The 17,293-nt window shown below is 46.4% G+C and overlaps 1 protein-coding gene across 1 annotated transcript in view; it reads left to right on the plus strand.

Moving 5' to 3' along the window:
* LOC147710431 (ER degradation-enhancing alpha-mannosidase-like protein 3) overlaps positions 1 to 17,293 on the plus strand; it is a 353,737-nt gene that overhangs the window by 157,609 nt on the left and 178,835 nt on the right. Inside the window, exons 7-10 of the mRNA XM_086921118.1 lie at positions 110 to 244; positions 1,557 to 1,662; positions 2,684 to 2,781; positions 3,005 to 3,130. Of these exons, the coding sequence (XP_086777244.1) occupies positions 110 to 244; positions 1,557 to 1,662; positions 2,684 to 2,781; positions 3,005 to 3,130 (465 nt within the window). The remainder of the gene's footprint in view (positions 1 to 109; positions 245 to 1,556; positions 1,663 to 2,683; positions 2,782 to 3,004; positions 3,131 to 17,293) is intronic.

Genomic DNA, 17,293 nt, shown 5'->3' on the forward strand with positions numbered 1-17,293 from the left:
TATCCTATTGAATTAAAGACAATGATTAGATAAGGAGAATGAGAATCATTGCTGCATTGTGCGCTCTGAACTGTGAATTGACCGAACATTCAAATGTTTTCCTACCCAGGTGAACCTGAAGTATGGTGTTTTTGGCCCGAATTCCCGCACAGGTACTGAGTCTGATACCTGCACGGCCTGTGCGGGGACCATGATTTTGGAGTTTGCTGCTCTCAGCCGCCTGACGCAGGACATGGTTTTTGAGGTGAGATTTCGTGAGCTCCCCTAAGCCCCCCCAATAGTTAATTTCAGTGTTTCTTTACTCCATCATGTGAGGTGACTATTGTAGAGGACCTGCAGTTCACCTAACACTTCCAGGGCTTCTCAAGGGCAGGGCACTGCTGCAGAGCTCTTGCGGGTGAGGTGATATGCTCGGAGCACCCACATTTGATGCTGGCTTTTATGGAGTTACTCCAGGTAATTACACCCTCTGAACTGCTTCTCCTAGTGAAGCTTAGTGCACCAAGAGTTGATCTGGTGCTCTTTGAGCTGAGCTCCTGTAGGTAAGGTGGCTCACTTTGAGCTCCTATAAGCAATGCTTTCTGAGCGCCTACAGATGGAGTGAAGATCTCTTGAGTGTCTGCTGATGAGGTGTGGCTGTCAGAGCTTCTGCCAATGTGGCAGCTCTCTTAGTGCTACTTTAAGTGAGGTAATATTCTCGGAGCTCTTACAGGTGAGGTGATGCACTCAGAGAACCTCAGACTGACTCTGTTCTCTCCAGGAGCTCCTACAAGCAAGGCATTGGTATTGTGGCTTCTGAAAGTGATGTGCGGCTCTTAGAGCTTCAGCAGGTGAGGTGTTGCTCTTGGAGTTCCTATATACTAGGTGATGTTCTTACTGCACCTAGTATGAAATTGTACTTAAGATCTTTTACAGCTACTGGAATATCAAATAGAAGGTGAATAATCCTCCATTATTGAGCCGAGCACAGACTTTTACAGGATTGCACATGTTGTTCAAAAATTCGGCAAAATCCGAGTAAGACGAAGACACTGTTGCCCAACATCTGGTATGAGTTATGCTTGCCACTATCTATAGTGATTGGGTCGGTACATGGTCATTACATTGGTACCAACCCTTCAAAACCCTTTACACCATTGTCGTGCTGGCCATCTATTGTAATCCTAGTTAAAGCACCATCGCCTCTTAAAGAAAAGTAAATCCCAAATTCCCAACAGAAGGTGGGAGGAAAGCGGTATTGGAATACCCAGGGCCTGAGTGTTATTCTTGCGTTCCATGACATGGGAAAAGATACAGTGAAATATGCTAAACAGAAAGTGATGATGCTTTCGCTGGAGGTGAGGAGACCATTCCTCCCACAGAGAATGTGAAATGGCTACTTCTTGCCTTTGGTTTATGTTGTTCAGGATATGACCGTGATTCACAATAAAGTGGCTCTTGTTTCATGATGGGAAACAGTGAGCACTTTTCAACAATCAAGCTGGTGTCTTAGGATTGTTTGTGATGTGCTTTGATGTCTGGAAGCTACAAAGTCTTTCTGCTTCCTCCTCACTTAGGACCATGCACGGAGGGCTCTAGATGTCCTATGGGAAAAGCGACAGAAGGGAAATAACCTTGTAGGAACAGTCATTAACATTCACAACGGAGACTGGATCCGAAGGGGTAAGTGAAAACGAAAATGAGACTGAAATCATTGTTTAACTTTTTTGTTTTATTTTGTTTGGAAATGGAATCTCTCTACACCATCGTTAATGGTCATATGGATGAAAATGAACTACAAATCTAAAGAATATACACCAAGTGGTATTAGCTTTAGTAGTGGACATTTCATCTTAATTTTATATTCTCTTATTTGTTTTCAATAAATAATATGATGGGCAGCATTGTGTGTTGGATGCATTTACCTAATACTGCTGGGCTGACATTTATCATCAATTATGCCTCTAAATATCTTCATTTAGAGTGCAGTGTGATGTTTTAACCATAACTGGTGCAAGTATAGAGTTAAAATCCTTTTTGCAGTGTGTGTGCTACTTTCACCGTATGTGAAACGATCAAGACTAGAAGTGATGTGGAAGTACTGGAGGGCAGGATACCAAGATTGATTATGTTGGCGAGGCTTGGTCACATATTCTGTGACTTGCAGAATAGCAACAAGTATGACATTGACAGTACTGAGTTTTCTAACAATTGTGTAGGAACATAATTGAACATATGATGGAAGCGATGTGGCAGGTCATGTCACACACTCACTAAGCAAGCTAATGTCCATGGGTGAAATCTGCAATGAAGGTCAAGATTTTGGTTCCCAAGAAGCTACCAAAGCTTTCCATCCTTTCAAGGTCATGTCATTTGAGTATCATTAAATCAGCTAATAGTAAAACCTGCTATTTTGAAGAGCATGGAACTGACAAAAGTGCTGTATAAAATGATAGACACGAATCGTAATTATAAAATTTGAAGTCCGTATAGGATGTTTGGCATTTTTACTATGATGCAGTAAGGCACAATACTAGTGTAGAGCAGTATAGGAGGAGCTGTCTTTATTGGAGGACATTTTGTGCCTTGATATTTTCTAGAGGGCCTAGATGTCTATTTGAAGGCCAATGTAAATGGACTTGATGTGAAACTCGAACGTGGAGCGTGAGGCATTGTTCATGGATTCTCTTCTTATCTTTTCTAGATAGCGGCGTTGGGGCAGGAATTGACTCCTACTATGAGTACTTGATGAAAGCCTATATCCTTCTTGGAGACGATACTTACCTGGAAAGATTTAATGCAGTATGTGTGCTACCTTTGACTTTACATCATTAACTTTAAAGTTAGTATAAGGAGAAAAAAAGCCTTACTACGTTGGCGTTCTATTAATCTATTGAGAGCACGTTTGACAGATCTTTTCTTGCTTTCTAACCAGATGTTTTGGAGAAAATACTAAAAAGATTTTGAATTTAATTTCCAGCTTTCAATTTGTTCTTGTGCCCTATTTTATTCCCTTGCTTTCTAGCACTACTCCTCCATCATGAAGTACATCAGCCAGCCTCCGCTATTGCTTAATGTTCACATGCAGAATCCAACCGTCAGTGTTCGCAGCTGGATGGATTCACTTCTTGCATTCTTCCCAGGCCTCCAGGTACATTTATGGGGGATCTGCAGCATGCTTTAGGATGTGGAAATTTGCCTGCTTGAGATTTTCAGCTGATAGGACTGTCCAGTGAATTTATTCCCCATCACCATCTTAGATTCTTGCATACCAGCTACATGGAGCTGAATCTTTGTGCCCACAGTTTTTTACTCTGTCCGTTCAAAGTTTTGTCTCAGGAAAAAGCGAATATCCTTTGAGAATTGTTTTTCCTTTCTGCCTTACATTTTTCAGTGGCATACAGTTGGATGTCGTGGGCTTTCAGCTTTTGCTTTGTTCTGTGTACACATAGGTTTTAAAATCAAACACAAAAAAACAGACAAAGAGATTCTGCATAACCTCTTTGTAAGACATACTGCCTAATTACTTCCTCCGCATGCCAGGTGATATTCACACATACCTATCTCTTCACAAGCTTAAGTCTGTCAAGAGGACTTATGTATTTTGACAAATGGGTCTTCTACTTTGCATCTGTCCTTCATACATTTGTCTGTATTCTACCACTCCATTGTTTATTCAATGTTATTTAGTTCTCACCATCCAGAACACTGAACCCCTCTGTAAGACTTCTGTCAATTACATTTATTTCTCAAATGCTTCCTGTGCATAGCCATCTCCATTACTGCTAGCAGAATCCATTTTCCTTGCATATCTTCCTCCTGTCGTCTGCTTCACAGATCTTCCAACACCTCTGCTATCACAGAAGGAACTATGTTCTCCAGTTACTAGATAGGGTTTCAAATTCACCATTTCCACAACTCCCTACTAAATTACCCTCCCCATCTATGCACATCTTACTATATCACTCTAGACAACATCAGTCTCTTCTAATCCAACATAGTCTAATTTCACACACAAATGTAGCTTACATGAATTTACAGCCTTGCTATAAGTAGCTCTGCTGGTATTTTATAATTTGGTTAAAATAATCTAATGCATATTGAAACTCAACTACCCATATTGAGGATTGTGAAAATCCTTTTTCACAAAGCCTTTGCAAAAACCAAAAATACAACCTCTGTGCTCTTACTGCACAACGTTTTTCATTATCTTATCTACACCAGCAAACACCCTACTTATGATGTACGATGGGGTGTTTTTTTTATTCATGCAGTGTTACCATTAGTGCTAACTGGCTCATCCACAACCAACCACAGTGGGTTGGGTTTGTCCCATTTCTTCAGTTTATGATGATAAAAACTTTTAATGTGTTTTCCGAGTGTGTTGACTGGTACACCCAAGTTGTAGTATCCTTGATCCCGGGCTGCTGTACCTTCCTACATCACACCTCAGGAATATCTCTGTCTGTGAGCAGTTAATCTTGATGCCTGAAGTAGGGAGAAAAAAACCCTTCAAGTGTGTGCAGCCAGGCACCACTATCCTTTGTTGTACCCGAGTTAACAATATATTTTTCCTTGAAAATGCTTGAGCCTCTGTTATTACCCCAATATTCGTGCATGTTCGTTTCCCAGTAACAGCAAAGACACGATCGTCAGTGGTATGACAGATTGGTCCCCTATTGTGTTTAAGACATTTTATACGTTTGTTGATTTGATTTTCACATTTTTCATTAGGACTTCATACAGCATTATGATCCAGGATATATTTTTCTGTCTGAACCGTACTGTGAAAAATGCTCTAGGAAAGTACTATCCTCTAATGTAAAGGGCTCATTTTTGATGTGTTTGTGACATACCAAAGTGTAATCTTCATGGAATCCCAAGGGAGCACAGGTGGGGGCAGTTATAAACAGGCCCGCTTCAAGACAGGGACTCAGTTCTGAACTCTGCCTGTGATTTATTGGTGAAAAAGGAGCAAGACAGACTGAACTCCTCCGGTCCATAGTCCCATGGGGATGAGGCAGGCCCCAATCATGGGCCAGGGCCCAAGGTGAGCTTTACACTAGCGGAGCAATGACACAGTATACAGAGCCTGTGAAGATAGACCTCTAGAGATGCTGCGAGTGACAGGTCAAACTTGTGGGGAGGAGGAAACCTGCCTGATGAGGAATACCTTTCAGTTACATAATAAACTAATTTATTTATGATGATTATAGAGTGTAAGGTATGGTTTGTTATTAGATCATAAATATCAATAGTGATAATTCTAATAACAATTGCTCTTAATATTGATCTCCAGAGACAATTCAGTTTGTTGCCTGTGGTCTATATTTTCGCACTCAGATGTTGGTTTCTTTTGCCTAAAACCTTCCCTTCAGCTTTAAGTCCTGGAGGAAGGATCTATAATCACTTTTGTTTTGCCTTTTCCTTATTTTCTTATGCTTCTCCTTGTTTTTGTTCTCTTTGTTGTTTTCTTACAAAGGACTGTGAGAGCATTTGCGTTATAGGGCTGTTTGCAATACTGTTGGTTCGTTGATGCTCAGCGAACCATATTTTCATGTGTTATTGTTCATAAGAGTGCACAAGGTTTGCAGTTATTGCTCAACAGAGGGGACGAGGGCTTTGAGATCCTGGGTACAGCATTGTGCTTTGTGACTGTATGCCTTCAGTAGAGCAGGAACGCTGTACTTGAAATCATTAGGTGCTTTTCAGCTCTGAACGATCTAGATCTGTGCTTTATTTCAACCTCTTGTCAAGCGGAACTTAGGGCTTTACAGACCAGAATCAGGAAGAGAGGTGTGTGCTTGTCAGCCTTGCATCATGCGAGGGCCTCTGCCAGACATCAATAGTTACTATTTGTATAGCAAACAGCATTAGCAGAATTGTCTTTAACTGCTGAATTATGAGTTGTTATTACCCAACTCATGTTCATCAACTTTGGAAGGGTGAGATGTTAACCCCTTCCATGCTGGGCCGATTTTCCTCGTGTGCTAGACTTTTAAAGAATCAATGGCTTTATGACGGCCCCCAGCCGTCATCAGCACACGAGCACTGTAATGCATGACGGATGGGGGCCGTCATCAGCATGGAAGGGGTTAAATCAGTCCTGCCAGCATTTGAATCTGTGACCTGCAAATTTCTGAGCAGCGATCAGCCCCTTGAGCTGTTGTAGTGGACTGCTCTCTAATTAAGGATCTGTGCACTTTCTAAACCTTGGTAAGAAAGGGATTTGTGTAGTTCTTCCAATGGATCAACTTAGCAGCTGTGCATTTTTCAGCAAAACCCAAATAAGCAGCTATGTAGTTTTCAGCTTTAGGTCAAGCACGATCTGTGTACCTTAAAGCCATGTGACAAGTACGTAATTTTCAGTGATTGGTCGTATTGGTAGTTAGGCACTTTTTTGCTGTGGGTAATGTCTGACGTTTTTGGCTCTTCACCCATGTTTGAAGGAATGATCAAGGTGCTTTAAGCCCATGCTAAAGTAGGAAAGCATGCTTCAGACATTGGGCAAGTATGCCCAATGTGTATTTTTCAGCCATAGATAAGCACCACTTTTCACCAATGTAACAAATGAGGTGCTGTGCACATTTTAGCTGAAGGTCAATTGGAATACTCGTGTGCATTTAAGTCAGGAGTTAAATACTGAACTGAGTATTCTTCAGTCTCGGGTCAGGTAAGGAACAGTGTACTTTTCAGCCCGTAATCAAGTAGGAGGGATGTGTGTTTCACTGGTATGGATCAATCAGAGAGATGTCGACTTTTTAGCTCTGTGTCAATCACAAAAATTTATAACTATCTTAAAGAGACAGTTAGTTATAGGTTCCTTACCATAGAATTTCCTCCAGGCATCAGACTAGATCCAGTGAATTTTTTCTTACCAGTACTCCTGCACGTCGTGAGGTGGCGTCGGTCCTCTCGGTCCGCTCCGTGTCCGTTGCCGGATGACGTCGCGGTGCCTACTTAGACACTGCCCCTGCGTGCTGACATCAGTTCTAACTTTTTCCGCGCCAGCCTAGCGCAGATACGGAGAGAGCTACACCTTTAGTTACTTGTTCACTTTGACGTTTTGTCACGTGCGCGAGGGATGCCCCACCGTCAGACCAGTTTCCAACCCTGGGAGACCTGTCACAAGCTGATGTCTGTGACTGGCCTGCACCTCGTGTGCCTTTTGGTGTCGGGTGCTCGACCACGGCCTGAAGTCATGCTCAGACAGCCGAATCCAAAGTCTTTGCTGGAGCGTTCCCGAAAGCTCATGGAGGCCCGGCAGTTGGCTTCATGTCGCTCACGGTCTCGCTTGAGGGAAAGGTCTCGAGACTGGTTGCGGAGTCCCCACACCTCGTCCCATTCCAAGTCTTCAAAGTCCTCGGATAAGTCGAAGCACAAGAAAAAGGCGAAGAAGCATCAACGCTCTTCTCCTTCTCCCCGTCAGTCGGCTGACGCAACGCGGGACCCGGAGTGTCGTCGCTCTAAGGTTCTGTCTTCGGTGCCTCCTTCAGGGACTGCTCCACCCCTCCCTCGTTTTTTTGAGCTGGGACGTCCCCTGCCCAACTTCGTGCATTTTACAAAGCCCTCCACGATATCTTTGGGCAGCCTGACACCGCCGGCACACCTTTGGGCCCCGCGGAGCCGTTTGGGTATCCTGGGTCTTTGACTCCGGAGTCCCTGGCGCCAGAGGGCCCCCCCGGATCCAGTACTGGTTCCGGATCGACGCCAATCGACCTAACTTGACCTTTTATTGCGCCTAACCCAGTGACAAAGCCCCTGGCCGATGCCTTCCCCATCCTCACCCCCGGAGCCGGACCAACGTCGGTCGACGTCGAATCCGACGCCAAAGGGTGCGGTTGTTCCCCTGCTTATCCCTGGTGTTCCCTATCACCAAGAAGGTGGTGGTGAGGATTGGGAGGGGTCGCTGGACCCTTTGGCAGACCAGCTTGAACAGCCGGACTGGAAAGAGGACCTGGGTAACGCGAGGGGTCTGGATACTTCTCTAGACAATGGCATGCTTTCTCCCCGTACCGTGACTACTAAAGAGGGAGCATCTTACGCTGTGGTGGTATGAAGGGCAGCCCTGGCCTTGGGCCTGGGGCTCCCTTCAGTGGCAGTCAGGACTAACCTCCTGACAGAGGTGCTTCTCTAAACCCCTTCTGCCCTTCAACAATGCCCTCACTGAGGTCCTTCTGGACACCTGGTCCAAGCCAAGCACAGGGGCTCCTGTGGAAAGAGCTATTGCCCGATGCCACTGCCCGGCTCCGAGCGAGCCAGTTTTCCTCACCCAATATCCTTCCCGTTGAGAGCTTGGCGGTCCAAGCCTCTTTTTCTAAGGGTGCATTCTCTTCTGCTCCCCCATACAGGAAATCCAAGAATCTGGATCATCTTGGGAAGCGTATGTTCTCTTCCTCCAGCTTGGCATTGCGGTCGGTGCCTCTTGGGTCGGTACTCCCATACTATCTGGGATATGGTCGCGCAAATGCAGTCTCAGTGCTCCGCAGTGCGCCCAGGCCATTCTCTCCCAAGCCGTGGCAGATGTGAGGGACGCAGCTAAATTCACGATTCGATGTAGACTGGTTACCACCGACTCACTGCAAACTTGCCAGGTTCACAGAGCAGAGAGGAGCGAGAGGCGGAGGTGGATTTCAGCAGAGAGGAGCGAGAGAGAAGCAGCTGCGGCTGTACCAGGTCCGTGTCCGGCCTTACAAGAGATTAGACCGCCGGGCTCGGGGAATCTGTTGCGGCGAAACCACCGAAAAGCCTGCTGCTTCTAGGCGGGGAGCTTAGCGGCGAGCTGAGCAAGGAGTCCTGAGCGGAGCTTTGCAGCCCACCAAAAGCCCACCAAGCCCATCTGAGGTCGACCACAAGAGAAGGGGGGGGGGGGGTGAGACGGAGCTGTGCTCCGAGCTCCGAGCTCTGTGCTCTGTGCTCTGTGCTCTGTGCTCCACGCCCCAGGCAAAAAGCGAAGCCAGTGACTTCTGGGGGGGAGGAGAGCATTGGAGCCTGACTCTCTCCCTCACCCTCATCTCAACATCTCTAACCCTGCCCAGGCCCCCAGTACAGCACAGCACAGCCCAATAACTGCAATACGGCCCCCATCTGTCTCATGGTCAAGTAAAAAAAAGCCACCAAAACTAAACAAGCACTGGCGTCAAACTCTTGCCAAGACAACGGGGTGAACCGGAACCGAAATTACAGAAGAAAAGTAGCAAAAGAAGCCCCACCACTTTTGACTACATCTAGGGGTGTGAGTAAAAAGTAAAAAACCAGACCTGAAGTGTTCCCCAGTCATCTATCTTCTGGGACCCCCCTAGCCACATTGTAACCGGTGTGAAGAAATAAGAGAGACAGCAGCTCTCTGCAGAGGCTGTACAAGACTATTCTGTCCACCAGAGAGCAACGAGAGGCGAACGCCAGGCACCAAACAGGATGTCAGGCTCCGTCGCAATACTCCTCGGGGCTGTGCTGAAAGACCTATACCCACACCCTCGCAACAATCCTGCTGCCTGACTTGATAACCACAGACTAGCCGAACGGTCCTGTGAGCGCGGGAAAGGAAGGGGACAGCGGGGAGGGAGATCTGAAACGACAGAAACAATGTGTTTAGGATAACACCCTCTTCCCTATCTTTCACTGGATTCTTGCATACAACGAGATATATATCACAATACGCCTGTATGTCTACAATCCTACCTGAAAAGGAAAATAGGATGTCTTTATAAACAGGAGAGAGAGGCTAGGGTACTATCCAAGACGGCAACCAACTAAAAAAAAGAACAATGAATGATATAAGGTGATGCTATCTTCCTCATAGGGTGCATACACATTAGTACAATCTCTCACCTACCACTTTAGTTCAGTGTTCTGCCTTGAGCTGCACATTTCCCTTTGATTAGATACCCCCCTGTAGTTTCTCTCCTGCACTGAAGAAAAGATAACAAACAAAATGTTGTCGACAGACAAATGATATGAAAAACACTGTAGGTTTCTTCACCCTCGTTTCATGTCATCTCATACTTTTATGCTTTAAATGTTCACGTGCAATGAAGTCTTTGAAACCCCTTCTTGATCCACAGATGTTTATACACAGATAGCAGTTTGAGCCCAAACTGCTTTTCTCAGGAGAGCGCGTTAATAAACACAAAGTATTTCACGAACGCTTGTTCAGCTCCTGAGATAGTCACTCAATCTAATATTTACACAAAGATCTTTTCCCCGCAAGAGAATTCTCCGCCAACCGGGAAAACAGACGTAGGTTCCTTGAGATACTTAATGTACTCGAAAGAGACGTATACACACAGCCGAGTGTATCACCAGAACGACACCGCTTAACACAGCCTGTCACCAATCCGGGTAACTCCAGGCATATCTTCTCACAGAATGCTGATACTCACGATTGTGCCGCTTCACCGTATTCTACAAACCTCTACGCCAGCTCGGTAAGAATTATCGGCACCGACAGCAGCCACCTCGTTGTTTTAGTTCCGGGGATTACGTGGCTAGCGTCGTTGCGTTGCATAACCGCTTAGCCCTCTGGGAAATGTAGTTCTGGTTTGGTGAAGTGCCGAATGTTACGCATTTCGCGGACAGCGGCACACTCGTAACCACAATCCGGACACAGGACTTATCGGTTACCACACACTACTAGCTATTATTAGCCATTATTAGCCACATTACTACACTCCCACACCGCTACACTGCTACAAGTGCTCATCTCTTCCTACCCGCCCTTACCCCCGCTCACCCCCGCTCTGTCCATGGCAGCAGCTGTCCATCACCTATAGGGCAGACAGGCTTGGGAAGGTGAGCGCAACGGGAGCAGAGACGTGTAGCAAAGTTGACCAGTGGGAGGTCACATTTCCCCCACGAAAACCATCGACATCGGAGAGGCCAGCCAGCCCAGGACTGCTATATACTGGTGGAACACAGGTCGTATGCAGGCATGAGCGCGGATTTACGTGCTGGGAAAACAACGCCGCTACAAATCAAACCAAAGGCTACAGGCACATCGCATCAGATGGGAGGTGGCAGATCGTAAGTGTGTTGAATGCTGGCGTGAGCGCGGAGATCCGCGCTGTGATAACAACGCCGCTCAATGCTATGGCCAGCTGCAATCCCCAAAAGTGAATTTAATCCCGGTACAACCCTGGCGCTACAGGATATCATAGCGCTTTCTAAAAAACTATCAACGTGCTATCAAAGGATTTAATCAGGCACTATTTATCTTCTGCTAACCTGCCAGCACTATTTAAGCATCAGCTCTAATCCTAAAAGAGTTTGATTATCAACCCAAGGCAGCTAACCAGACTGCCAGCCAGCCAGCCGGATAGCCAGCCAGCCGCCAGTCAGCAGCCAGCCACCAACTATCCAGCCACTAACCAACTCCTGGTTCCCTTTCCTTTTCTCGAAGACCGGACATTTCAAACTACATCCTCCCTGGCAGTGCGCCATACTGGGAGTTGTGAAGTACTAGCCTCATCTACAGCAGCTGGAACTATGAGATCAGGGAAAGTAAGGAAGTACGCAGCGGTTCCCAAGCGGAGGAGACCCAAACAACCCGTCATGGAAGAGGAGTCCAATCCGGGCAGTCAAAAACTGCCTAGAACATCTCAGGCGGAGACAGAAACAGTAGAAGTGGCAAAACCATTACTGACCCATGGCAGCGATACACATAAAGATAGCACTACGGACAGGTCACAAGCCATAAAATCTTCGAGTTTGCTGAACTATTTAAAAAAGTCCCATCATCGAACACCTCGTCATTCCAGCGACAGCCCCAGTCCCTGGAGTCAATGAGGCTCGGAGCTTCAGCTGAACCAGGGGATCTAAGAGCTTCCTCTCGGCAACCGCACCTGCTACCCTCCCATCCATGGTCATCTGAAACTAAAAACTTGGCCCTACCCTCAGGAATTTTTATCTTTGGAGCACCACCCAGCCACCAGCCCACGGATTGCCTGGGGGATGCAATTTTTAATCAATATCCTAATGTTAACCGGCAAGTACAGTCGCCATTGTGCCAGTTGCCCTCTTTTTCTTCATTGGTTACAGAGGGATCAGGCCAAGTACAGACCCAGTTGGTGGGCTCACAGCCCGAACCCAGCCTCCCTCCTGATTTAACACAGCCTCCTGAAACCGACTGAACACTCAGCAAACAAAATTTGGCGGCACCAATGGACCCTGTAAAAGTTTTCTCCGGGCAACTAACTTACGCACAAATCCGTGGGCAAAACACCAACATATGTACCAACAGAAGTCATTTGCCTGACTCACCTCAAAATACAACTACCTCAAAGGAGCAGTTAGTTGCGCAAAGCCCCGTGTATACTCTACCCCCTTCACAAGGAGCAATCATGGTATCACCCCAAAAACACCTAAGATCTCCCGACCCTAGCGAGCAGCTCCTAGCGGATTTATCACTCTTTTTTAAAGAACCCCAAAATTCTCCCAACCCATCACCCACTAAAAAACAGCACAAAGCGGAGCACACAGCGAATAGTGTCTGGCCACAACTCCTTCAGACAGTGGATCAAATAGTCAACGCTCTAAACTACCTTTCTGAAAAGCTGGAGGTCCAGGTTGACCTTTTAAACACCCTTGCGCTATTTACGTCAGGGATTGACAGCAAACTCGACAAATTGAATAACCTAATTGTAGGGGCGCAAGCATCCACAAAGCTTGTACAATCGGTTTGTTGTTTCTCACCAATTATCGACTTTCTCTCTTCGCTCCCTGAACTGCTATCTAGTATAGGAAGTTAAGTGTGTGAAGGGAGGTAATCCATCCACAAAACCCGGATTGCAACATCAAAACCAGTCAGCCCCGTCATCACCCCGCCAATCCCTGGTCCACCACAAATGAAGAAACTGAGTTATCCGACGGAACAGCTCCCCGCTCAATCCAAATACAATGGGCAGGTGAACAGCGGGCAAACACAAACCTTATCGACAAGTGCAGCTCAAATCAAACCAACGACTGAAAATGGCGGGGCTCCAAGTGAGCACGCGGTTAACGCTGATTTTCCAGTTATAGGGCTAAAGGCTAGTTTAGTGCCTTCTAATGGGCCCATTCTGGAAGAACCCCCAGCCCTCCCTCCACCGTGCAGTAAGAAAGAACGTAAACGACAGCGCAAGAACAGAAACAAATTTAGGGCAAGCATCAATACGGCTCACCGGAAGTTCTTTCCCCTTTTTGAGAAACCAGTAAACAACAAGCCTCTAAGTGAGACGAGCGCACTACCACCCTCGGCGAATTCTCAGGAAGAAACACCAGGGTCTGACAACCAACAGGACATGATGAGCGCCCCTGATTCCAGTGAACCAATCACGGAAACAGGCACAGACGAGCCCAGCATAGCAATAGAAATACAAGGGACGGAAACCACTGAAATCAACGAGGCAAATCCAATGAGGCACATGACAAAACAAGGAAAAACTAAGCCAGCGTCGGGTTTAACCCCATTTGGAGTGGTCAACGACACATTTAGAATAACTCTTAAAAAAACAATTTACAACAAATATGTAAATTCAGCTAGTCTCTTACAACACCCGCCGAAGGCCGCCCAACGGAAGACGCAACAGAAGCATGAATTGGATGTAGGCCAGTTCTCCAATGAAATGATCAAGTCCTGAGCATGCGAATGAAAATGACCCTCCGCATCATCAGCTCCTATTGGTCCCAGAATATAAATCCAAGGGCCGCCAAGACATCCTCAATAGATCGAACATACTAAAACTGGCGGTGGGTATTCCGGGGCTTGAAGGATTGGCCTCGGAGCACATTGAATCTGTAGAGTTCCTTCCCCCTAGAGGCAGCCAACCATCTGAGGCAACCTTGGTGTCCTTTAAGCCGGCCACCTGGGTGGGAGCCTTCTTGGACCACAAGACCACCCTGCGAAACTGGGCATCAGAGCTTATCCATACACTACTCCCGGCTACCCTACCACCCTGCTAACTCAATCACCATCACTCCAACATGTTGTGAGCACCGGACTGGCTGTTAACGCCAGACCATATTCAATCCTAAAAAATGCCTCGGGTCCACAAGATCAGGGTAAAATTTCACAAACAGAGGTTCCTGCCGTCGATTTCAGTCAAGGTTGGGAGTGGTTGCCCGCGATCTTGTCAAACAAAAGTACAGAATGAATCCCAGTGGCAGGGCGCGCAGTTAAGTTAAATAAACCCTTGGATGGTCCAACGAGGCTAGTAGCCTTACCAACTAGAGGCGAACACCAAGGTCACGCGAATTTTGTAACATCAGTGGTCTTCACCACAAAATTGAGAATCAAGTAACACTCACCTTCCTATGTGAGCACACAGTAATAGCCCTGCAGGAAACCTGGGCAGTCGATGGCCACCCTATCATTGGGTTTATTGAACTCTGGAATTCAGCCCTCAGGGATAGCCCCCATGGCCACGCTAAAGGCGGCTTGTCAACTTATATATCAACCAACACAAACTTAAAAGGCACAATTAAATGACTTTCCATCAAAGAAGACTGGATTCTAGGGGTTAAAATCAATCGATGGCGAAAGCAGCGCTCATTGTTCCTCTTAAATGTATATATCAATCCAAGCTCTCACACCAAAAAAGCCCATCTGGCTCGCCTTACAGAAATGATGAGCAACATAGCCGCTGAGCACCCAAATGCAGATTGCATAGCCACGGGGGACTTTAACACTAACCTCTTTCAGGGAATAACTGCGGACACTGATGAGCCCTCTTTGTTCAACATCATTGAGGCCATAACTTAAACAAGGCCGCTGAATCAAGCCCATAGCGAATTGGGACAGCTCTGGTTGTATAGTGCGGGCTATCTGGTAATGAACGGGAGGTCAGCTGGGAACACACCACCAAATTGGTCCTGGTCAAATGCCAGTAAATACTCCCACTTTGACTACACCATCTGCAATGCTGACCTTCTATACTCCCTTGATACCATTAGTATTCTCCCACGCACTGAAAGCGATCACAGGCCCCAGGTTTTTTCCCTCAACATAAGATCAGGGATGCATAAACTAGCACCCCCAACCTGTCCGGGAATATACTCTGAAAATCTAAAGCATTTGAAGTGGAGCGACAACACTGGCCCAAAAATGTTACAAGTGTGTAAGGACTTTACAAACGGTAATAGCAACCCAGACGCCGCACCAACCGCTATATGGACGTCGCTTTGCTCTCACCTGACCGGATGCTTTCCAGTTAGAACGCAGGGTCACAGTCGAACTCAGACCTGCAAGTTTGTACCATCTCTAAACACAAAATCACTTAAAAAGACAAGGAACAATGCGCTACGGCAACTAGTCAAATTCCCTGGCAACATCGAAATTTCAAATAGATATCACAGAACTCAAAAGGCCTTCAGGCTGGCGATCACCAAGGACAAGCTCACATATGAAAATCAGTTCTGGTGCAAACTGGTGTGGGAGAGTAAGAGGAAAAACTCTAGGAAATTTTGGGCCCTAATCAATCAATCAACCTTGAGTTCCTCAAGTTTTGGAACAGCAAATATTTAAGAAGCATAATGGGCAATCTATCTTACGGATCATTTCAAGTCAGAAGCCCACCAAGATCCAGCAGGACAGGGATTGCCTCTAGAAACGGGTCCCGGTCTTGGAATAAAAGGGCGCACTCCCATCGATCCATCACCACTCTTTGATGAGGTTCATCAGGTAACCGAAGACAGGGTTATCACAGCCGTGACAAAGGCCAGACAAGATGGAGCACCAGGTCCTAACTGCCTCCCACAAAACTTGTTTAAATCGGACATAACTTTTTGGTCTGGATTGTTAACTAATCTTTTTAATTATGCTCTGAGAACCGCAACAATCCCAGACTCGTGGCGGGGTGCAATTATTCATCCAATTTACAAGTCAGGCTCGCGAGCTGCCCCTAACAACTATAGACTTATAGCCCTGTTGGGCATTGAGGCGAAACATTACGCAGGGCTCCTCCTGGAGGACCTGAGGCAATGGGTAAACGACCACAATAGGGTGCCAATGAACCAAACCGGGTTCACTGCCAACTCGGGGACCATGACCAACTTATTAGTGGTGTCATCTATTGTCGACAAAGCCCTTTTAACATCTAGGTTTGGGTTTTGCTGCTTTGTCGACTTTAAAGCCACTTTTGACAGGGTCCCCAGGGTGGCCCGATGGGAAAAGTTGAGGAAGTGGGGAATCCCTGACATTCATGAATGCAATTATCCAACTGCACTCACGCACTTGGGTTCGAGTGAAGCTGGGGTCCGGCACGCACCTCTCGCGAAAAATCTTCACAATAAGAGGGGTCCAGCAGGGATGCGTGCTGGCCCCCCTTCTATTCAACCTGTTCATTGCTGATTTGTCTAGTACCCTGGGCGGCGTAAACAGCCACCCGCCAAAAGTAGGAGGTACGGCCTTGAGCAATCTTTTATATGCTGATGATCTGGCCTTGTTTAGCCTCACCAGGGTGGGGTTGCAAAGGCTGCTTGACAGACTGCTTCAATACACGATCAGGAACCAATTAGAAGTCAATCTGAAGAAGACTCAGTTTGTCCCATTCGGGAAGAAGCGATAAACCGGTGGCCGATGGTCCTTTAATCACAACAGCCTCGCCATTGGTCAGTCGTACAAATACCTGGGGGTCCATCTGGACTCCAGGGGCAACCTTATAAAGCAGCGTAAAGAGATTGCGGTTAAAGCAACAACGCTTGCGGTGTCATTGACTAAGCTTTCAAGAGACCTTTCCGGTCCTACGCTGTCTCCTCTCTTGGAAGTCTTGAAAGTGAAAATTGGCCCCACCCTGTCGTATGGCATAGGGATCTTTAAGGGAAAACTGAACAGTGCTCTAAATCAGCACACTACTAAAATTTATAAAAAGGTTCTCCACCTGCCATACTCCGCATCCCCTTCACAGATCAGATTAGAGATGGGGTTATTAAATTATGACGTCTTCTGTATTGGGGTATTTCTTTTTCTTTTTTTTTTTGAAAACCTTTATTTTCGTGAACACAGTACACAGCGTCTGCCTACAACCACTGCGGGCCGGCCGCTATGACAGCATATAACCATTCCGGGGTACCTTGCGCTGCAACAAATAAAGGATAAGAACACTGCGATGGATTTGCAAGGCGTCACAGGAAAAGGATAAAGAGGGTTTCATTTTATGTTTTTGACGAATCATCCTAAAGTCAGACAGGGTAGCTGAGCGGGCGAGCCACATGAAGGATATCTACAAGTTATACATCGCTAACAAAAGATTGGCGTGAATACTTTACAATAAGGATACACAAGCACAGGACTAGATGTCGCCCCAATTGGCGCCCGCCCAATCAATATATCACATCAGGA

This window comes from Lissotriton vulgaris, chromosome 5 (assembly GCF_964263255.1).
Source record: "Lissotriton vulgaris chromosome 5, aLisVul1.2, whole genome shotgun sequence".
Classification (NCBI taxonomy): Eukaryota; Metazoa; Chordata; class Amphibia; order Caudata; family Salamandridae; genus Lissotriton; species Lissotriton vulgaris.